The 23,441-nt window shown below is 53.5% G+C and overlaps 1 protein-coding gene across 1 annotated transcript in view; it reads right to left on the bottom strand.

Annotated features, from left to right (window-relative positions):
* The window catches only part of NID2 (nidogen 2), a 54,417-nt gene that overhangs the window by 11,967 nt on the left and 19,009 nt on the right, over window positions 1-23,441 (bottom strand). The window contains exons 4-13 of the mRNA XM_038756726.1: window positions 16,725-17,398; window positions 12,551-12,700; window positions 11,251-11,496; window positions 10,928-11,128; window positions 9,148-9,378; window positions 6,380-6,526; window positions 4,420-4,548; window positions 2,666-2,809; window positions 1,570-1,689; window positions 154-381 (exon numbers count right to left, since the gene is read on the bottom strand). Of these exons, the coding sequence (XP_038612654.1) occupies window positions 154-381; window positions 1,570-1,689; window positions 2,666-2,809; window positions 4,420-4,548; window positions 6,380-6,526; window positions 9,148-9,378; window positions 10,928-11,128; window positions 11,251-11,496; window positions 12,551-12,700; window positions 16,725-17,398 (2,270 nt within the window). The remainder of the gene's footprint in view (window positions 1-153; window positions 382-1,569; window positions 1,690-2,665; window positions 2,810-4,419; window positions 4,549-6,379; window positions 6,527-9,147; window positions 9,379-10,927; window positions 11,129-11,250; window positions 11,497-12,550; window positions 12,701-16,724; window positions 17,399-23,441) is intronic.

The following is a 23,441-nucleotide window of genomic DNA, read 5'->3' as shown; positions in this document are numbered from 1 at the left end:
AGCCCGTTGTTGGGGAAGGACCGTCTCTAGATGTTGCCGACTTGTACTTCCCAAGCGCTTAGTCCAGTGCTCTGCACACAGTAAGCGCTCAATAAATATGACAATGAATGACTAGGCTATGGTGCTCACTAAATTAGAAAATGGAAAGCTGACCTGGAGTCGCGCAGCGGGGCTGGGGGGCCCCCGGGGGGGTCCGGGTGCCACCGATCTCCTGGCCGTTCTGGTCCACACACCAGCAGTAGCCAGTGCTGCTGTGGCACTGCAAAGGCCGGAAATCTCCTTGCTCGTCGCACTGCGGGACGTGGAGGGCCGGGGCCGAGCCCGGCTCGGCCTGGGGATAGCGTCGCTGGTACTCGCAAGGCTTCAGGCCCGGGACGGGGTCTTGCGGAGAGAACCGGCCCCGGAGGGGGGGAGGAGGGAGAGGGTCAGACCGAGCTGGGTCTTCCTGGCAGACGCCCCTCAACCTACTTGGGAGCAGGGCCCGGAGCGGCTCCGGCCCGCCACCAGCCCGGTCCCCTTCGCGTCCCCGGGCCCCGCTCAGCCAACCCTGGGCGCCGTGCGGGGCCCACGGTCCGTAGGGAGACCGGTGCCCGCCCCGGGGGAACGGCGGCGATGCCCACAGGGGACTGATGAGGGGAAACTGCCGCTCACCTCCTCACCGTACCTCATTCTCACCCGTCCCACCTTCGACCCCTGGCCCACGTCCTCCCCCTGGCCCGGAATGCCCTCCCTCCGTACATCCACCAAGCTAGCTCTCTTCCTCCCTTCAAAGCCCTACTGAGCGCTCACCTCCTCCAGGAGGCCTTCCCACACTGAGCCCCCTTTTTCCTCTCCTCCTCCCCATCATCAATCGTATTTATTGAGCGCTTACTGTGTCCCCATCCCTCCCCACCCTACCTCCTTCCCCTCCCCACGCCACCTGTATATATGTTTGTACAGATTTATTACTCTATTTTACTTGCACATATTTACTATCATATTTACTTTGTTACTGATGTGCATCTAGCTTTATTTCTATTTATTTTATCAGTATGTTTGGTTTTGTTCTCTGTCTCCCCCTTTTAGACTGTGAGCCCACTGTTGGGTAGGGACTGTCTCTATATGTTGCCAACTTGGACTTCCCAAGCGCTTAGTACAGCGCTCTGAACACAGTAAGCGCTCAATAAATACGATTGATTATTGTGATGACTTGACACCTGTCCACATGTTTTGTTTTATAGTCTGTCTCCCCCTTCTAGACTGTGAGCCCGCTGTTTGGTAGGGACCGTCTCTAGATGTTGCCAACCCGTACTTCCCAAGTGCTTAGTACGGTGCTGTGCACACAGTAAGCTCTCAATAAATACGATTGAATGAATGAATGAATGAATGAATGAATGGATGGATAACTGGCACCCTGCTCCTCTGTCGAATCAAGCAGAATCGGCCCTGTTTCTGGGAGGCCGAGGAGAAGACAAAGGCCAGAGTAAAACCCAGAAGCCGGGCCCTGCGGCCAGAGCCCGGGGTAGGCTAGGAATCTGTAACGCAGAGGGCGGGCGGGGAGCACCAACGCCCCAAGCCCCGAAGGCTTACCGGGCACACACTGGAAGCCGTCCCCTCGGTAGCCGGCTTGGCACTGGCAGGTGAAGGAGCCTGGGGCGTTGTGGCAGGCGGCTGCATGGTGACATCGGCCTTCCGCGCACTCGTCCACATCTGCGGGGGGCCAGACAGGGAGGCAGAGGGCCATTTCACCATGAGACACAAGCTTGGTTCTTCCGATCTCACCACTGGGAACTAACGTGCGTCTGCCTGCCTCCCCAGTGAGATTGGGAGCTCCTCCAGGGTCGGGGCTGGGCCTTTCAGAGTCTGACCCTTCACCATTCCCAGGGGAGAAGTCCCAGGGGTGGTGGCATGGAGGAACAGCCACCTTGCTTTCTCCTTCCAGACCGTCCTCTCGACCCGAAAGTCCCGAGGAGAGTCCGGACCCCCGGTCTGGAGTGAACCTGCGTGGGCAGTCAATCGACAGCATCTATCATGTAACCGTATGCCAACCTACTCGCTGTATCTCCATCTCATCTCTCTCACCACCAACCTCTCGCCCACATCCTACCTCCGGCCTGGAAGGCCCTCCCCTCTTCATATCCGACAGACAACGGCTCCCTCGACCTTCAGAGTCTTACTGAAGGCCCACCCCCTCCAAGAGGCCTTCCCTGACTAAGCCCTCTTTCCCTTTTAATAATAATGGCATTTGTTAAGCGCTTACTATGTGCAGAGCACTGTTCTAAGTGCTGGGAGGGGATACAAGGTGATCAAGTTATCCCACGTGGGGCTCACAGTCTTAATCCCCATTTTACAGATGAGCTAATTTCTTCATCACCCTGACTTGCTCTCCTTATCCCCCCCTCCTCCGCTTTCCCCAGCCCCACGGCACTTCGGTACATATCCGTCATTTATTGATTTAACGTCTGTCCCCCCCTCTAGTCCGTACGCTCGTTGTGGATGGGGAATGTGTGTTGTAGTGGACTCTCCCAGACACTTAGTACAGTGTTCTGCACACAGTAAGCACCCAATAAATATGAGCGATTGACTGCAGAGCACTTGGGCCGTGTCGCCGAGCTAGCAGACACGATCCCTGCCTTTGGAGATCTTCCGGTCCGGTCCGGGGAGATGGAGCGGCGGGGTCGCTTACCGGCACAGTCCAGGCCGTCGCCGACGTAGCCGGGGAGACACTCGCAGCTGAAGGAGCTTCCCCCGTGATGGACGCAGCGGGCCCGGCCCGGGGGGCCGCAGTTGTGGCTGCCGTCTTCGCAGGGATTGGCGGGAGGGGAAACAACTGAGGAGGGAGAGGAAAAACAGGCTCGGCTTCCATGAGGCAGCCCCCGTCCCCCGGAACGGCGCTCTGCACGCCCTGGTGCCCCCTCGGACAAGCCCGTCCCCTCCTCTGCCTCAGTTTCCTCCTCTATAAAATGGGGATGACAACCACCACCTCTCTCCCTCACAGAGATGCTGGGATAAAAGGAGTCCACTGACTGGAGAGCACCTTAAAGATTTTGTTAGTTATCATTGTTGGGGCTCATCAGTGAGTGAGTAGTAAGTTCAGTAGTGCTTTTTATTTCCTTACAGGGCATCCCACACTGGTGTTTGTAGCTGCAAAAGCCCACTAGAGGATTCTAAGCCCGGTAATATGGGTCCACCTGGGACAGTCCGGATACCAAGGAGCGTAGGGGGGAAGAGGTTGGCAGCTCACCCTTCTAGTTGAGTTTCAAAGGCAGCCAGTTGGGAAAAATCACGGGGTACGAAGCTCTGCCCTCTGCTCTGACCCATTCTGATGCAAATGGGACCGTCTCTATATGTTGCCGACTTGTGCTTCCCAAGCGCTTAGTACCGTGCTCTGCACACAGTAAGCGCTCAATAAATACGAGTGAATGAATGAATCTCCAGTGGCTACCAATCAATCTGTGCATCAGGCAGAAACTCCTCACCCTGGGCTTCCAGGCTGTCCATCCATCCATCACCTCGCCCCTCCTCCCTCACCTCCCTTCTGTCCTTCTCCAGCCCAGCCCGCACCCTCCGCTCCTCTGCCACTAATCTCCTCACCGTTAGGCCTCGTTCTCGCCTGTCCCGCCATCGACCCCCGGCCCCCGTCCTCCCCCGGGCCTGGAATGCCCTCCCTCTGCCCATCCGCCAAGCTCGCTCTCTTCCTCCCTTCAAGGCTCTGCTGAGAGCTCACCTCCTCCAGGAGGCCTTCCCAGGCTGAGCCCCTTCCTTCCTCTCCCCCTCGTCCCCCTCTCCCTCCCCCCGTCTTACCTCCTTCCCTTCCCCACAGCACCTGTATATCTGTATATATGGTTGTACATATTTATTACTCTATTTTACAGAGAAGCAGCATGGCTCAGTGGAAAGAGCGCGGGCTTGGGAGTCAGAGGTCATGGGTTCGAATCCCGCCTCCCCCACATGTCTGCTGTGTGACCTTGGGCAAGTCACTTCACTTCTCTGTGCCTCAGTTCCCTCATCTGTAAAATGGGGATTAAGACTGTGAGCCCCACGTGGGACAACCTCATCTCCATGTGTTCCCCCCAGCGCTTAGAACAGTGCTTTGCACATAGTAAGCGCTTAACAAATACCAACATTATTATTACTTGTACATATCTATTCTATTTATTGTATTTTGTTAATATGTTTGGATTTGTTCTGTCTCCCCCTTCTAGACTATGAGCCCACTGTTGGGTAGGGACCGTCTCTATCTGTTGCCAACTTGGACTTCCCAAGTGCTTAGTACAGTGCTCTGCACACAGGAAGCGCTCAATAAATGCGATTGATTGATTGATTGAATGAAAATGAGCCGCGGGGCAGGGCTCCACAGGGTCAACTCTGGAGCGAGCCCTCCGGGAGCTCCCCCGCGAATCCCACCAAGGGCAGGACCGCCCCGAGGCCGACACTTACGGACACAGGTGCGCCCGTCTGGGGCGAGCTGGGACCCGCCGTGGCACAGGCACTGGTAGCTGCCCGGCGAGTTGACGCAGCGCGAGTTGGGGCCGCAGCGGTGGGTGCCCTCGGCACACTCGTCCACATCTGGGGAGGAAGCACAGCCGGCCGACACGATGATATATGTTGCCAATTTCTACTTCCCAAGCGCTTAGTACAGTGCTCTGCACATAGTAAGCGCTCAATAAATACGATTGATGATGATGATGACGACAGCGGCTAAGGTCAGACCGTCGTCCCCCTCCCACCAACCCCCAGCTGGGCCAAGCCAGCAGGGAACAGCAGCTGGCCACGTCTCTCTGCCCGCTCTCTCTAATAATAATTATGGCATTTATTAAGCGCTTACTATGTGCAGAGCACTGTTGTAAGCGCTGGGGAGGTTTACAAGGTGATCAGGTTGTCCCACAGGGGGGCTCACAGTCTTAATCCCCATTTTACAGATAGTAATAATAATGATGGCATTTGTTAAGCGGTTACTATGTGCAAAGCACTGTTCTAAGTTCTGGGGGGGCGATACAAGGTGATCAGGTTGTCCCACGGGGGGCTCACAGTCTTTATCCCCATTTTACAGATAATAATAATAATAGTGATGGCATTTGTTAAGCGCTTACTTTGTGCAAAGCACTGTTCTAAGCGCTGGGGCGAGGGGGATACAAGGTGATCAGGTTGTCCCGCGTGGGGCTCACAGTCATCATCCCCATTTTCCAGATGAGGGAACTGAGGCTCCGAGAAGTGAAGCGACTTGCCCAAGGTCACACAGCAGACATGTGGCGGAGCCAGGATTCGAACCCATGACCTCTGACTCCAAAGCCCGGGCTCTTTCCACTGAGCCACGCTGCTCCTCTAATGAGGAGGAGGAACAGGCACAGATGAGGAACAGGCACAGAGAAGTTAAGTGACTTGCCCAAAGTCACACAGCTGACAATTGGCGGAGCCGGGATTTGAACCCAGGACCTCTGACTCCCAAGCCCGTGCTCTTTCCACTGAGCCGTGCTGCTTCTCTCTGACTAGCAACCACTCCAAACTGACAAATGAAAACAAAAAAAATTCAGCTCACACCGGCAAAATTTTAAGGGGGAATTTTCTCTCCTTCCAAATAGCATCCTAGCTATAACATCCACCATGTTTAGCACAGAAAAAAAAACAAATGGAAATCCATCTTTGTAGGACAAAGAGGATTTGGCTGTTGGGTGGAATGGTCACACATATTTATGTGGGGGAAATCTGTTCGGAGCCCATATAAGAGGTAGGTAGCCAAGCCCGGAAAACAGTCTGTCAAAGGCGTCCCGGGGGTCTCGGAGCAGCCGCGTACAGCTCAGAAACTCTCCCTGCAAATCCTGCACACGTGAACTTCTCCTTGAAGCCACTCCTCGGCCACCCTGCAAACCCCAAGAGAGGCTGAAATAAATCGGGTTGGACCTGCTCCCTGTCCCACATTGGGCTCCCAGTCTCAATCCCCGTTTTAAAGATGGGGAAACTGAGGCCCACAGAAGTGAAGTGACTCGCCCACAGTCACCCAGCAGACCAGTTGGCAGAGCCGGGATTAGAACCGACGACCTTCCGATTCCCAGGCCGGGGCTGTAGCCGCCAGGCTGCTTCTGGAGCCGTCAGTAATAATAATAATAATGATGATGATGGTATTTATTAAGTGCTTACTATGTGCAAAGCACTGTTCTAAGCGCTGGGGAGGTTACAAGGTGATCAGGTTGTCCCACGAGGCGGGCTCACAGTTTTAATCCCCATTTTACAGATGAGGGAACTGAGGCCCAGAGAAGTGAAGTGACTCGCCCAAAGTCACCCAGCTGACAACGGGCGGAGTCGGGATTTGAACCCATGACCTCCGACTCCAAAGCCCGGGCTTTTTCCACTGAGCCACGCTGCTTCTGAGTAACCCCGCCCGGCTGGTGTGGGCAGTTACCCTGGCAGTGGTGCCCGTCTCCCTGGAAGCCAGCTGTGCATTCGCAAGTGTAGGCCAGGCCCGCCGCTCCCGCCAGGCACCGGGCCGAGCCGTGACACGTGTGGGTGCCGTCGGAGCAGGGGTTCACCGTCAACGCGTCCGCGTCTCCTAAATTGGCAGAGGGGGAGAAAAAAGAAAAAAAGAAAAACCACCGCCACGTGCTGGGACCCCGAGAGCCGGGCAAGGGATTGACGTCGGGGTAAGATAAAGATCTAGACGCACGCGCAACAGGGCAGGGAATGTGTCTATTTTTATATTGTACTCTCCCAAGCGCTTAGTGCAGTGCCCGGCATTCATTCATTCAATCGTATTTATTGAGCTCTTACTGTGTGCGGAGCACTGGACTAAGCGCTTGGGAAGTCCAAGTTGGCAACACCTCAAGACGGTCCCTACCCAACAGTGGGCTCACAGTCTAGAAGGGGGAGACAGACAACAAAACATATTTACAAAATAAATAGAATATGTACAAATAAAATAGAGTAATAAATAGAGCACACAGTAAATGCTCCGTAAATACGGTTGAATGACCCGAACCCGATTAAGACAAGCTCCTCGTTCGAGTCTCCTCTAATAATAATAATAATGGCATTTATTAAGTGCTTACTACGTGCAAAGCACCGTTCTAAGCACTGGGGAGGTTACAAGGTGATCAGGTGGTCCCCCGGGGGGCTCACAGTCTTCATCCCTGTTTTACAGATGGGGTAACTGAGGCCCAGAGGAGTTAAGTGACTTGCCCAAAGTCACACAGCTGACAATTGGCGGAGCCGGGATTCGAACCCATGACCTCTGACTCCCAAGCCCGGGCTCCTGTCCACTGAGCCACGCTGCTTCTCTAGACCATAAGCTTGTTGTTGGCAGGGAATGTATCAGTTATACTGTACTCTCCCAAGCGCTTAGTACAGTACTCTGCACATAGTAAGGCTCAATAGTAATAATAATGGCATTTATTAAGCGCTTACTATGTGCAAAGCACAGTTCTAAGCACTGGGGAGGTTACAAGGTGACAGGACAGGGGGCTCACAGTCTTCACCCCCATTTGACAGGTGAGGGAACTGAGGCCCAGAGAAGTGAAGTGACTTGCCCAAAGTCACACAGCTGACAAGTGGTAGAGGCGGGATTTGAACCCCTGACCTCTGACTCCAAAGCTCGTGCTCTTTCCACTGAGCCACGCTGCTTCTCAATAAATATGATCGACCGAGTGGAAGCTCCTTGAAGGCTGGGATTGTGTGCCTTGCTTCTGCTGTCCTTGGGTACTCTTTAGGCACTCAGTAGATACCATCACCACTATTTCCGTGTGGAAAGGACTGCCACACATCCTATGCACCCCGAGCCCTTAAGAGCTTATCCAGACCAAACGTCAGCTCTTAGCGTTTTTGGCGTCTCAGTCTTTTTGCTCTCTTTTTATCCTTTCAACCTAGTACAGTGCTCTGCACACAGTAAGCGCTCAATAAATGCGATGGATTGATCGATCGCTTGATTCCTTGAGGGTCCGCTTCCTGTCCCCGACCGTAAATTTCAGTCTGTGAGGCCTCGCTCAATTCATCCTCCCCCCTGTATCCTCCCCCGGCGCTCGGTACAGTGCTTGGCACAGGGTCGGTGCTCAATAAACTCCACCGGATGCCGGAGTGAAGGAGCCTTTCAGGAGGCTTGGGAAGGATTAGGAGGGAACCCCTGGAGCCATCTGCACGGCTGTTCTGGGGTCCCCGAGGGCAGGAGAAGGAAGAGGGGAGGGAAGCAGAGAGGGAGTCAGCGAGCGGCTATTTATCCTGGATTCCTGAAGAGGAAAGACGCACTGCTTTGTTCCAAGCCTCAGGAAACAATGAAGCTTCCACGTGAGGGGCAGGCAGCTGTGTTGTTTTACAGGCATCCCTGTTAGAAAACAACTCCCCCAGGAAAAAGACAGAGGCTTGGAGGATGGACAGATGGACACACAAGGGTACACAAACACACACGCACGCACACCTCCCCAGTTTGTACATATTTATTACTCTATTTATTTTACTTGTACATATCTATTCTATTTATTTTGTTAGTACGTTTGGTTTTGTTCTCTGTCTCCCCCTTTTAGACTGTGAGCCCACTGTTGGGTAGGGACTGTCTCTCTATGTTGCTAACTTGGGCTTCCCAAGCGCTTAGTCCAGTGCTCTGCACACAGTAAGCGCTCAATAAATATGATTGATTGCAAGAGATTTTCAGTTTCCTGCTGCTGTTAAGTGAGCATCGTTGGCATTTTGCTTTACAGGGTGCTGGTGTAAAGAGATTCCAGTCCCCAATTCAGAAACCCCTCCCTCTGGAGGGAACAAACGTGAGCCCCCCGACTTCCCACCCCCTGCCTCCTCTCCCCGGGCAGGGCCCCCCAGCCAGCCAGCATTTCCAGACCTCCACTGAGTGGGGCAGGAAGTTATCCCAGCCCATCCCGGGATCTTTGTTCGGCCAAGCCTGACACGCTCGGGGGGGTAAATATGTCCCCCCCGAGTGCCGCTGCCTTTCTCCGGGGTTGAAGCGGAAACAGAACGGCCCCCCGCTCCCGGCCAGATTTTACTGGATGTGGGGAGGGAAGGGAATCCCTTGTTTGGTAGGGATTGTCTCTGTTGCCAAATTGTACTTTGCGAGCTCTGCACAATGTAAGCGCTCAATAAATACGACTGAATGGATGAATGATCGGCAGGGGAAGAAGAGGGGCAGGCAAAGGGGAGAGGGGAAGGAGGAAGCCGAAGCGGAGAGCTCACCTTCTACGGGCCCCACGTGGTTAGTGACGGCAAACCTCAGCACCCTCTCCCCGGCGCTGTACAGAGCGAAGACGCGGTCCACCCTGAGCCGCTGGCTGGCGGGTACCGCCCTGCTGGGGCCGGCGGGACCACACGCCTGGTACGTCAAGTTCTGCCGGATCCGGTACGAGAGCGTCCGCTCGGCCTCGCCCGACACGAGCGTGTACTCTCGGGAAGCGGTGGAGGTCACGCCTGCAGGTAATAATAATACAAATAATGAGGATTACGGTACACGTTAAGCACCTACTACGTGGTGAGCACTGTTTATAGCGCTGGGGTAGGTACAAGTTCAGCAGGGTGGACGCAGACCCTGTCCCAACCGGGGATCACACTCTGAACCCCCACTTTACAGATGAGGTAACTGAGGCCCAGAGAAGTGAAGTAGCTTGCCCAAGGTCACACAGCGGATGTGGCAGAGTTCGCAGAAGCTGCATCCCGTCCTCAACGGTGCCCAGTGGCTGCTGGCCCACTGGGGTCGGGGGAGAGAAGGGGGCAGAGACAGACGACTGCATGGGGCTTTGGGGGGGTCCCCTAGCTTGGGAGGGCTGCGGAGGAGGAGAAATGGAGGGGACAGAAGACAGCCAACCACTAAGCGCTTAGGTCTCCAAGGAGCAGGAGCCTCGCTCTAAAGATCACCCTCTCGGGGGCGGAGAATGCCGCAGATTCTGTACTTTTAGACTGTGAGCCCACTGTTGGGTAGGGACTGTCTCTATATGTTGCCAATTTGTACTTCCCAAGCGCTTAATACAGTGATCTGCACCTAGTAAGCGCTCAATAAATACGATTGATGATGATGATGATTCTGCGGCCTGGGGAGTCGGACTGCCCGGTCTGTGGCTATTCCACAGCCCCTGCTCTGCCTTCTCTCTCTAGCGGCCCGGAGGGCGGACCAAAAAAGGGATGCAAAAGTTAGCGCAGTGCGCTGTACCACTGTTAATGGTGGGTGGGTGTGAAGGCTGCTGGGGGTCTCTATATGTTGCCCACTTGTACTTCCCAAGTGCTTAGTACAGTGCTCTGCACACAGTAAGTGCTCAATAAATACGATTGATCGATTGATTGATTGGGGGAAGAGGGAGGGGCTTCGGCAGACCCGAGGGCTCCCGGGTATCCGTGGATTTCAATGATCCTGGCCTCCCCTGCTCCCCTCACACCGGGTCATACGGAAATGGCGGCACACATGCTTCCTGCACATTGGCACCTCCTAATCTCTTTCCGGGGGAGGCCTTTGGAAAGACCAACTTCTTCCCTTGAACATCAACCCAGGTCGTCGCTGGGGCTCGGGAAACGGTCAGCGAGAATCGGCCGAGCTCTGTCCTCCTCCGCCGCCGCTCCCTTCGGGTCCTCAGAGCAGCGTCCCCAGCCCTCTCCCCCGCCTCGATAATAATAATAATAATAATAATGGCATTTGTTAAGCGCTTACACTCTGTGCAAAGCACTGTTCTAAGCGCTGGGGAGGATACAAGGTGATTAAGTTGTCCCACGTGGGGCTCACAGTCTTAATCCCCATTTTACAGATGAGGGAACTGAGGCTCAGAGAAGTTAAGTGACTTGCCCCAAGGTCACCCAGCAGACATGTGGCGGAGCCGGGATTCGAACCCCTGACCTCTGACTCCAAAGCCCGGGCTCTTGCCACTGAGCCAGGCTGCTTCGATCCCAGACCCTCAAAGAGGGTCTGCTTGTCTCTCCCCGCTGGCTTCTCGGGCCCGGGGTGGGGAGGGCTCCTCGGGGGGTCGGACCGTACCCGAGCTGTGGTGGTGGTAGAGCTCCTCGTAGGGGCCCATACGGAGCGTGGAATTCTCCGGAACGGCCGGGACCCGGCCGCGGATCTCCGTCCTGACGCTGAGGTAGTTCTCCGGGTCCAGACCCTCGGCCGTCTGAGTGATGTGGACCCGCTCTTCTCCCGGGTGGAAGGACACCTCCATCTCATGAGTGAATTCGGCTCCTGGGACGGAAGGTGGACAGAGACCCGTGGAGAAAGGGACAGAGACGGACCCACGGCCACTCTTCCTCCCCGTTTCCGGCTATTCTGACCGTCCCGGGGCCACGGCCGCCCGTGCGTCTCACCTGCGACGCGGAAGCCGTTCTGGTAGCCCGGTTCCTCCAGGGCGAAGAGCCAGCCGAACAGACCGCCGACGGGCACCAGCGGCAAAAGGGCGTGGGCGGCGGGCTCCGGGATGTGGCTGATTGCCGTGTAGGCCCGCCCGTCGTTCCCCACGATGTAGGCGTGCAAGTCCACGTCGTCGAAGGCCACGGACGCCTGGCCCACGCGGAGGTGGCCGCTCACTTTCCCGTTGACCCGGTGAGGCATTCCTGGAAGGGACGGGGGGAGGGATGGCGGGAGCATCTGAGGATGGGCCAGGCGTGAGGCTGGCCAGACCGACAGCGGCCAAAGCCCCCACATCTACCCCGCGGCACCGGTCTCAGGGTGGGAGGCCGGAAGGTGAACAAAGCCCAGGTGTTTCCTGCCCCAAGCTCCTCTATGACCCATTTCAATATTCACCGCGTGTCCGTTGAGGCGGCGAGGCCTAATGGAAAGATCATGGGACCGTCAGGAGACCCGAGTTCCAATTCCGGTTCCCCCACTGGCCTGCTGGGAGACCTTGGATACGTCTCAACCTCCCCGTGCCTCAGTTCCCTCATCTAAAGCGGGGATCAGATTCCTGCTCTCCCTCCCTCTTGGATAGTGAGCCCCTCCTGGGTCACGACTGAAGCATCCTGAATCGACTCCAGTGCTTGACCAACGGTAAGCGCTTAAGACGTTTCCTAATTCACTATCTCCTTCTGGTTCTGAGTTATTTGAGGGCAGAGGACAATCTATAATCTGATTCTGGGAACTAACTCGGGGTTAGTACAGGGACACCCACCACGGGTGTTTGATTCGCTGGACAAGATTCTGGCTCAATTCTTGGTGCTTGATTCTCTATGGACAGACGAAACCCAGCGACAACCCCAAATCCCAGCTTAACTCTTATCTTCCTCACGTCCCCCCCGTCGGCTCCCCTCCCAAACTGCTGGCAAGCCACAGCACGGCCTGGCTCTCTTTCCCTTTCTGCCTCCTTTGAAAGGAGCGCAGAGGGTGGGAGGGGAATGGAGGAGAAGCAAAACTCACAAGCCACCCGCCAAAGGGAGGGCAGCTGGAGCTGGGTGCCCCCCCGGGGGGTTGCCGGTCAGGTCAGGCACGCCAACGTTTGGCGAGAGCGGGGTGGCTACGGTCCGGTCGGTAGTCTGAGGGTGCAGTCGGCCTCTGTGTTGCTGAGTTTCATTCCGCCCCCTCCTCCCGGCACCGTTAATCTCCCCCAACCCTATTTCGCAAGAGCCCCTAGAGTGTCACCCTTTGTGCCCAGCTCCACGTGGCATCCCCTACCTTCCGGGAGGCAATGCTTCCCGTCCCCGTAGTACTTGGATTGGCAGTGGCAGCAGAAGCCGGTGGCATAGTCGGTGCAGAAGGCATGCTGGGAGCACTGGCCGTGGTTCCGTTCGCAGGTCTCCCTGCCGGAGGCACTGTAGGTGAACACTGCAACGGAAAAAACACCCGGGCATTGGAACCAACGGCCCCGCCTCCGATGCCGCCGCGGCCCGGTCCCGGCCCTGAAGCCCCACTTCGGCCAAGTCGGCTTGCGTCCAAGACCCGCAAAACCTCGGACTCCGTCATCATCATCATCATCATCAATCGTATTTATTGAGCGCTTACTATGTGCAGAGCACTGTACTAAGCGCTTGGGAAGTACAAATTGGCAACATACAGAGACAGTCCCTACCCATCGAGAGCCACCCGTCGCCCTCCGTGTGGGGAAATTTGATCCCTTCGCTGGCTGGCTGCTTCCCACGCGCCGCTGCGCTGGTGGAGGGAATGGTAGGGGCAGGAGAAGGAGTGGTATTGATTGTAACACACTTGGCGAAGCACGAGACACTCCCTGCCCACACGGAGCGTACGCTCTGACACAGCCGGTGACCCGCAACACAAGAGAGGCCATCATCATCATCAATCGTATTTATTGAGCGCTTACTGTGTGCGGAGCACTGTACTAAGCACTTGGGTAGTACAAGTTGGCAACATATAGAGACAGTCCCTACCCAACAGTGGGCTCACAGTCTAAAAGAGTGGGCTCACAGTCGGACTTGCTTGACAGCCTTGCCCCGGGGGAGCGGAGAGGAGTCTGCCTGCTCCCCGCTCTCTGGGATCACGTCCTCCCAGACTGGGGGCTTTGGGCCTGGGAAGGGTGCTCTCATTCAGTCTCAGGAAAGTAGAACGCTCAGCCCCAACGGCATTTTACCATCTTGGAAGGGAGAGAAGAATGGGGAGCAGAAAAGGACAAAAAGTGGTGGTTTTGAGCGGTCCATCCCCCCTGCAGACTGAAAACTCCCTGTGGGCAGGGATCGCACCCTACCAACTGTTCTGGTGTGCTCACCCAAGCGCTTAGTACAGCGCTCTACACACGGTAAGCACTCAATAAATACCACTGATGGATACAGAGGGAGAGGTTCACTCCAAGTGGCCCCTGGAATGGGGGAGGGGGTGGGGTGAAGGAAACACAAGGATGGAGGAGATGGTGGCATCCACTTTCCCTCCAGGAGATGGCACGGCCGCTGGCACCCCTCCGTCAGGATCTCCCGATTCAGAGAGCGGCTCCCCTGGACGGCTGCATCGCCAGATAGGAGGGGCACCTGCGTCCCACCGCCAACCGAGGGTCTACGCAGCTGAGCTGTCCGGAGTCAGCCCTCGCTGATGCCCCAATCAAGCAATCAATCAATTGTATTTACTGAGCGCTTACTGTGTGCAGAGCACTGTACTAAGCGCTTGGGAAGTACAAGTTGGCAACATATAGAGACAGTCCCTACCCAACAGTGGGCTCACAGTCTTAAAGGGGGAGACAGAGAACAAAACCAAACATACTAACAAAATTAAATAAATAGAATAGATATGGACAAGTAAAATAGAGTAATAAATACGTACAAACGTATATACATGTGCCGTGGGGAAGGGAAGGAGGTAAGATGGGGGGGATGGAGAGGAGGACGTGGGGGAGAGGAAGGAAGGGGGTCAGCCTGGGAAGGCCTCCTGGAGGGTAACCCTGCCAGGAGTGGGGCCTCTTTGGCTCCTCGGTAGCCCACGTGGAGGAACAAAGCCGCGTTTCCCAGTCAATAATCCAACCCGGGAAAGTCAATTCCCCCCTGGGCTAGAATTCACTGCCACACTCCCCCTCAACCCTAACCTGGTGCTGGAAAGACCCGGCAGAAGTGGGACTGGGGAGCTATTTGTGGATTGAATGAGGGCACACGCAGTTATGGTTTTACTCAACTTGGCAAGTCCTTCAGAGAGGAGACTCTCCACCTCAACTCACATTCCTTGCTGGAAGCGAGAGTTGTGTAGGTGTGTTTGCGTGCATGCATGTGTCGGGGAAAAGAGTTCACCTGCCCACTGCCCTCCAGAAAGAACTCAACGTGGTCAGGCCCTCCAGCACCCATAGGGAGCCCCCAAGGAAACCAGACCCGGGGCAGGGGGGACACCTTTGTGGTCCCTTCCTGCACCACCATTCCACAGGGGTTCCTGGTGACAGTGGGAATAGGCTGGAAAGACCCACGAAAAGTCAACACATCTCCTCCACACAGTGCAAACACAAATTCCACACGTCTTTCTACGTGCAAACCAGAGGTGTAAGTTCCAGCCGTCCACTGGATGTGCACGGGAAAAAGGAGGGGAGGGGCGAAGGGGAAGAAATCAAAGAGCAAACAGGCCCTAAAGCCCCCAACTCTCAGGGTCTCTTCAGACTTGGCCGGCAAACATCCAGTCTGGTCCGAGACCGAGGTGAGCGAGGCCGAAGGGCCCAGCCCCACGGCCGCGATGGGGCCGTCACTCCTTCCCACCACGTGTGAGCGCGCGGGGTTGTGAATTTTCCCGTACAGAGTTACAAACGTTTGGCTCGGTTTAGGGTCCCTAGAGGCCTCTTTAAGTGGACGTCGCATTTTGTAAATGGATCCGACCTCTTTGCCAAATGTCAGTGTGAGGGGCTGGGCGGCAGCTGCTGAATATCACAGTTCAAGCGCTGGACGGGCTATGAACTTTTGATCCTCTCCACAGTCCACTCTCTTCAAGGCTCCTTCCCTGTAATTCAAGTGCCTCAACTTCTTCCAGCTCCAAACAGGCCTGGCGAAGTCCTTATTTGTAACATATGTTGGGGGGCAGAGGGTTTGAGTGTGTTTGGGGGCATGTGGATGGGTGACAGTACATGTGGAAGTGTGTGGGGGCATGTGGATGGGTGACAGTACATGTGGAAGTGTGTGGGGGCATCTGGAGGAACGTGTGGGTGTGGAGGCACACATGTTCATTTCTAAGCAGCATGGTTATGAGAAGCAGCATGGCTCAGTGGAAAGAGCCCGGGCTTTGGAGTCAGAGGTCATGGGTTCGAATCCCAGCTCTGTGTGACTTTGGGCAAGTCACTTCTCTGGGCCTCAGTGACCTCATCTGGAAAATGGGGATTAGGACTGCGAGCCCTGCGTGGGACAACCTGATCACCCTGTAACCTTCCCAGGGCTTAGAACAGTGCTTTGCACATAGTAAGCGCTTAATAAATGCCATCATCATTATTATTATTATTAGTGTGTGGACTGGGTTGCAGAAGGAGGTCAGCCAAGGGAGGCCTGAAGGGAAGGGAATGAAGTCTGGAGATGCCATTTTTACAAGGCCATTAGTAAATAGAGCCTCAGTGTTTAGTACAACGCTCTGCACATAGTAAGTGTTCAGTAAATACGATGGATCGATTGATTAGGCCAGGGGTAAGTCTCCAAAGAGACAAAAGCTACAGCTGCGTGAAACCGACTTATCCCTGACCCTGAAACACAGACTGTGTTCAGCCTCTTCTTTTCCCATGGGCTCAATCAGTGATATTTATTGAGTGCTTACTCAGGCAGAGCACTCAATAAATATGATTAACTGACTGATTTTCTCTGGTTTTAGACTGTGAGCCCACTGTTGGGTAGGGACTGTCTCTATATGTTGCCAATTTGTACTTCCCAAGCGCTTAGTACAGTATTCTGCACATAGTAAGCGCTCAATAAATACGATTGATGATGATGGTTCGGGTAACTCTTCCCAGAATGGCATGGCCTTGGATCACAAGATGCTAATTCCTGAGCACGGTCTACTGATCAGAGCCATGGGCCTGGGAGTTGGAAGAACTTGGGTCATCATCATCATCATCAATCGTATTTATTGAGCGCTTACTGTGTGCAGAGCACTGTACTAAGCGCTTGGGAAGCACAAGTTGGCAACATATAGAGACAGTCCCTACCCAACAGTGGGCTCACAGTCTAAAAACTTGTCTGCTGGGTGACCCTGGGCAAGTCACGTCATTTCTCTGTGCCTCTCAGTTCCCTCATCTGTAAAATGGGGCTAAAGACTGTGAGCCCAATGCGGGACAGGAACCGCGTCCAAACTATCAACCCAGTGCTTAGGACAGTGCCTGGCACATAAAAAGTGCTTAAAAAATATGAGAGAGAAACAGGGAGAGAGGAAGAGAGGGAGAGAGAGATCTGCTCACCCTTAGTGTTGGCATTAAGATCTTCTGCCACGCCGACTGCATACCTCCCACGGTTGAATGGTGGAGCTTGGCCAGGCAAGGAGTATCCGGGAAGGACCGCTTCTCCCTCGGGAAAGGCCGGTTGAACGTCCGCCCGGCCAGGGGGGTAGGCTGGCGTGGAGGAAGACGGCAGAGCCCCGGTGACTCCGCTCCCGGGCTGGGCGTCCCACGGAGACGACCCGCCTTCTCCCGTCTGTCGAGAAGGGGCGACTCGCTCTCCCAGTGCGGGCGGGCCCGCTCCCATTTCCGAAGGCCCGTCTTCCGTCCGAGGGGGCGAGGGGAGAGGCGAGGCCGTGCCGGGGGACCCCGGGGGGCCGGAAGGCCTGGGCTCTTGGCCGTCAGACTCGCCGCCCGACGGGGGCGGCGGACCCGTGGGGCCGTGGCCATCCGACTCCGGCGAGCCGGCGGGGGGATAGTCGACGGCGTCGCCGTCCTCGTCGTAAAACGTCTCGGCGTAGTCCAGGTCGTCTTCGGGCCGGTGAGTTTCCGGGCGCCGGTGCTCCAGGGAGGTGCTGACGGGGGAGCGGCCCGGGGGGACCAGGCTGCCCCCCACGGAGGCGGGCACGACGTTCTCCAGCTGGGACGAGCTGCCGATATGGAACGCCCACACGCCGGGGAGGCCCAGGTTGCTCATTCTGCATCGGAAAGAGGCACGCTTACGGCATCAGCCACTGGTGACGGTCCTCTCGTGCTCACTGTGTGATGAACCCTGGGGCAGCTACAAGGTTCGACGACACCCAGGCCCCGCCCCATGGGGGGTTTCAATCTCCCCCAGTAGAGAAGCAGCACGGCATCGCGGATAGAGCACGGGCCTGGGAATCGGAAGGTGGTGGGTTCTAATCCCGGCTCCGCCACGTGTCTGCTGAGTGACCTTGGGCAAATCACTTCAATCAATCAATCAATCGTATTTATTGAGCACTCACTGTGTGCAGAGCACTATATTAAGACTGTGAGCCCACTGTTGGGTAGGGACTGTCTCTATATGTTGCCAATTTGTGCTTCCCAAGCGCTTAGTACAGTGCTCTGCACATAGTAAGCGCTCAATAAATACGATTGATGGTGATGATTAAGCGCTTGGGAAGTACAAGTTGGCAACATATAGAGACAGACCCTACCCAACAGTGGGCTCACAGTCTAGAAGGGGGAGACAGAGAACAAAACCAAACATATTAACAAAATAAAATAGAATAGATATGTACAAGTAAAATAAATAGAGTAATAAATATGTACAAACATATATACATATATACAGGTGCTGTGGGGAAGGGAAGGAGGTAAGATGGGGGGATGGAGAGGGGGACGAGGGGGAGAGGAAGGAAGGGGCTCAGTCTGGGAAGGCCTCCTGGAGGAGGTGAGCTCTCAGTAGGGCCTTGAAGGGAGGAAGAGAGCTAGCTTGGCTTCTCTGGGCCTCAGTTACCTCATCTGTAAAATGGGGATTGAGACTCTGAGCCCCACATGGGACAGGGACCGTGTCCAACCTGATTTGCTTGTATCCAGCCCAGTGCTTAGAACAGTGCCTGACACAAAGTAAGCGCTTAACAAATGCCATTAAAAAAAAAGGAAAAAAATCCCACCTCCCCATTTCCAAGAGGTGGAATCGGAGGCCGAGAGCAGTTAAGTGACTCGCTCAAGGTCACACCGCTGGCCGGGGACTGAGCCGAACCTTGGGCTCCGGCCTCCGGTTCGTTCCCCTGGGCCGCAGCCCCTCTTCTGAGAGGCCTCACCGCCGTCCGGGGACAGGCACGTCTCCGAAAACACGGGATGCCTTCTCTGACGACAATGATGGTATTGTTTAGCACTTACGGTGTGTGCTAAGCACTGCGCTAAACGCTGGGAAAGACACAAGATAATCAGGTCGAGAAATGGTGGCGAAGTAACCTCAGCCCCGACTCCTGGCGAGTCTGGGCTCATCACCGGAAGGATGGTGGGCACGGCAGGGAGGACAGAACAAATTTCCCTTGGTGCGGGGCAGGGGGAAGACGCAACCCCCGTGTTCAAGGAGAGGCAGCATGGCCTAGTGGATAGAGCCCAGGCCTGGGAGCAGAAGGACCTGGGCTCTAATGCCAGCCCCACTACATGTCAGCTGTATGACCCTGGACAAGTCACGTAACTTCTCTTTTCTTCTGCTACCTCATCTGTAAAATGGGCATTAAAACTGTGAGCCCCACGTGGGACAGGGACTGTGTCCAACCTGATAGGCTTGGATCCACCCCGGTGCTTAGAACACAAAGTAAGCGCTTAACAAATACCATTAAAAATAAAAAAAACCTGGACGGACACTGCCAGGAAGCATCAGGGAAGCAGCCTGGCCTAATGGACAGAGCACAGGCCTAGGAGTCAGAGGACCTGGGTTCTAATCCTGGCTCTGTCAACTGCTTGCTGTGTGACCTTGGGCAAGTCACTTCACTTATCTGGGGCTCAGTTTTCGCAAACTCTAAAATGGGTTCTAATCCTGGCTCTGTCAACTGCTTGCTGTGTGACCCTGGGCAAGTCACTTCACTTATCTGGGACTCAGTTTCCTCAAACTCTAAAATGGGTTCTAATCCTGGCTCTGTCAACTGCTTGCTGTGTGACCCTGGGCAAGGCACTTCACTTATCTGGGACTCAGTTTCCTCAAACTCTAAAATGGGGATTAAATACCAGTTCTCCCTCCTACTTAGACCATGAGCCCCATGCAGGACAGGGACTATGTCTGACGTAATTAACTTGGACCCACCCCTGTGCTTAGAACAGTGTTTGACAGAATAAGCGCTTAACAAATACCATAAAAATAAAAAATAAAAAATTCACCCAGCAGAGTTGGCGCACTGGAGGAAGGATGGGCCATGAGCGTTCTAGCCAAGCTGCAGAGTGAAAATAATAACTGCGGCATTTGGTTAAGCACTTACTGTATACATATTGTCTGGTTTGTAATTATTATTTTGGAATTTATATGAAAAAGAAAAATCATCATATCACTCGTTCAATTATTTTATGAAGAGTTAAAAAATAATGGCCACTTGGCCCTGGAACATGACTTTAATTTCCTAAGGAAACTAAGTTCAGCCTAAAATGACAAATTACAGCCACAGAGTTTGGAAAAATCTGTCATTCTAGAAGTTTCTGCATTTTCCCCTTGTTATTCAGCAAAGTCATTTATATCAACCTGCAGTAATGGAGTTTTTCGTTTAGCTGTTGCTAAAAGTTTCTGTACCCGGAGTCACAGAGAGGGTTTGGGTAGGTTTTTTTTTTTCCAGTGCCGGCAATCATTTCCTAGGGAAACAGGGAGGCCAGAGCCTGTGTTTACCCAGCCAAACAGACGTGGAAAGTTAACAATTATCCATTGAATTCACACCCATTTCACAGCCAGCCTCAGAGGGGACACCCCCAGTGATCAGGCCTGGCCTGACTGGGTGGATGGTCCCCAAGAATTACATCATTCCCCACATCGCTGTGGCTGAAGACAGAGCCAGGCCAGGAAGGAGGACTTCAGCCTCCCCTTGAATAATGAGAGCCGGATGCTAATAAGGCCTAAATTCCCCTCTCGAGCAATCTTTCTATTAAAAGGAAAAGAAGAAATCCAAATAAAGTACGCCGAATTTCAGGGAGTCCATTTGTTAGAGGTTGTGCCTATTTTGGGCTAGGAAGTGGGTGTCCTCACGGAGACGAGCCCTCAGCCCTGGAAGATCATCATCATCAATCGTATTTCTTGAGCGCTTACTGTGTGCAGAGCACTGTACTAAGCGCTTGGGAAGTCCAAGTTGGCAACATATAGAGACAGTCCCTACCCAATAGTGGGCTCACAGTCTAAAAGGGGGAGACAGAGAACAAAACCAAACATACTAACAAAATAAAATAAATAGAATAGATATGTATAAATAAATAAATAAATAAATAGAGTAATTAACCCTAACTCTTTCCAGAAGGAAAGCGTCAGACAGGGCCCTCTTCTGTACCCTGCCTGCTGCCCTCAAAGAAGGCATTCACTTCACCTAACGCGGATGAGAGGTTTATTTCCAGAGGGTGGCTGAGACCAAAGAAACTCCCAAGAGCCTCACAGTTTTAACACGTCTAAGACTTTCCTTCAAAAAAGAAAGCTAATGCTTAAGAAATCCCAGCAAGAAATTCCGCCCCCCCACCTTCCCTAGACAGAAGACCCTGTTCTGAACATCCAAGGGGAATCGGCCCTAGAAAATATCATCCAAACTCTCAGTTGGAGCAGCACATTTACCCGCAGTTCCCTAGGACATGTGGCAAGATGAGAAACTGAATAAGACAGTATCCCAGCAAGGAGCATTAAGCTGCGGTGGCGGTCTCATGAAACCCCATGTTAAGGGGTTCTCACCCACAGCCGAGCCCGCGGGGACGGATACGAGGAATCATCATCAATCGTATTTATTGAGCGCTTACTATGTGCAGAGCACTGTACTAAGCGCTTGAATGGGAGCACGTCTCCTCCAAGAGGCCTCCCCCGACTAAGACCCCGTTCCTCTTCTCCCGCTCCCTTCCGCATCACCCCCTTGATTCATATTCCCTCCCAGCCCCACAGCACTTAAGTTCATATCAGTCACTTATTTGCTTCTTTTAATGCCTGTGTCCCCCTCTAGATTGTAAGCTCGTTGAGGGCAGGGAATGTGTCTGCTTATTGTTTCACTGTACTCTCTTGAGTGCTTAGTACAGTGCTCCATACACAGTAAGCACTCAATAAATACTACTGAACTGAAAAATGAATGAGCTGTTTCTCCTGACGGTACAGGGCAAGCTGGGCAACATTCCCTAACAACTTTCTAGTCCAAACGCAAAGGGAAAATGTGTGTTGCGGCCAAAGTCAATGTAACTAATTTATCTTCTGGAAATGTAGATCAGAAAATATGGAGGAAAAAAAAACAAAGCTCCCTAATGGCAATGGAAAAGCAACGAGACCTAGTGGAAAGAGCATGGGCCTAAGAATCAGAGGACCTGGATTCTAATCCTGGCTCTGCCACTTGTCTGCTGTGTGACCATGGGCAGGTCACTTCAGTTCTCTGGACCTCAGTGACCTCATCTGGAAAATGGGGATTAAGGCTGGGAATCTCACCAGACACATGGACTGTGTCCAAACTGATTAGCTTGTAATAATAATAATAATGGCATTTATTAAGCGCTTACTATGTGTAAAGCACTGTTCTAAGCACTGGGGAGGTTACAAGGTGATCAGGTTGTCCCACAGGGGGCTCATAGTCTTAATCCCCATTTTACAGATGAGGTAACTGAGGCACAGAGAAGTTAAGTGACTTGCCCAAAGTCACACTGCTGACAATTGGTGGAGCTGGGATTTGAACCCATGACCTCTGGCTCCAAAGCCCGGGCTCCTTCCACTGAGCCACGCTGCTTCTTGTATCTAGCCCTTCACTTAGTACAGTGCCTGTCATACAAGTGCTTTAACAAATACCATGTAAAAAAGAGAAAAAAAAGGAAGAGAGGGATAACTGGAACTTGGAAGCCTCCATGGTGTTTAGTGAGTTTATGTTACCAAGTCTCTCCCCTGAAGAATGAAGTTTTCACCATTAAAAGAATTGTATGTTTTCCCCAGCTTTCTTGACTCATCTCTTAGAAGGAAACAATTACACATCTTAGTTGGGACTATTATGTATGAGGTTTCTTGCCTATTAAGCCCAAACTTTTGCAAATAAGGAACCCCAGGCACCTTTTATGGAAAAGCAAAGCTTGCTTCCCCAAAACTCAGTCAGAAAAGATAAAGGGTAAATAAACGCCTAATGAGCAATTCTGTGATTCAACATGAGTAAGTGCTCTCTTAACCCCCAGCTGAAGTCACTCATTCTCTCCTTCCGGATTTCTATGGAGCTGGCCTTTCTTCAATAGAAAGAATCTTTACAGCCTGACTTTAGGGAGAGATAACATGGAAAGATCTTGATCTCTGCTCTTCAATTGTGTACACGGCTGTGTTTACAAGATGTCTGCCTCATTGCCAGCAAAGAGGAATTGGGGGAGATAAAGGAAAAGCCGGAGAAGATGGAATTAGCTATGATATGCAGTGTGGCAGCTCCAACATTCCAGCTCATAGCCAGTCACAGAAATTTTTATGGGTTTCCAAGGATGAAAAATGTCAAGATTACGGAAGTGGAAAAAAACCCGCTATGCTAAATTGGGAGCCACTAGGGAAAGTAAAGCTCATTTTGAAACGGAGAACCAAAATTTGAAAAGCTCCTGCCCAGAGACTTGGAAAACGTGCAGAGTTTTCCAGAGAGCAGGGTGAGCTCCCGGGCCACCATTTCAGGAAAACTCCCACAAAATGACTGAATAACGAACCCGGGACGGATAGCCCTTTTGAGTTTCCTCAGTGTGGGACACGGCCACGGTTTCTTAGACGTGAAGTTGTGAGGAGTTGTTTGGGCCTGCTGGGCTCAGCCATGGGACTAGCTGAGGAAGGGGGCAGAGTGGACAAGGAAGGGCAGACCAAATATTTCCGGGGAAAAGTCCCTTGGAAGAAGCACCCCGAAAAAAGAGACCAAGGAACATCTGACCAGAGGAAAGGCCGGGATCCAGATCAGGGCTGCAGAGAGCAGAAAGGCCTAAGGGAGCCTTAGTCATTCATTCAATCGTATTCATTGAGCACTTACTTTGCGCAAAGCATTGTACTAGTGCTTGGGAGAGTACAATATAACACTACAACCGAATAGCTGGCTCTTCCCCTCCCAC

The sequence above is a fragment of the Tachyglossus aculeatus genome, chromosome 14, assembly GCF_015852505.1.
Source record: "Tachyglossus aculeatus isolate mTacAcu1 chromosome 14, mTacAcu1.pri, whole genome shotgun sequence".
In the NCBI taxonomy this organism is placed as follows: domain Eukaryota; kingdom Metazoa; phylum Chordata; class Mammalia; order Monotremata; family Tachyglossidae; genus Tachyglossus; species Tachyglossus aculeatus.
This window is presented reverse-complemented; position numbering and strand designations above follow the sequence as displayed.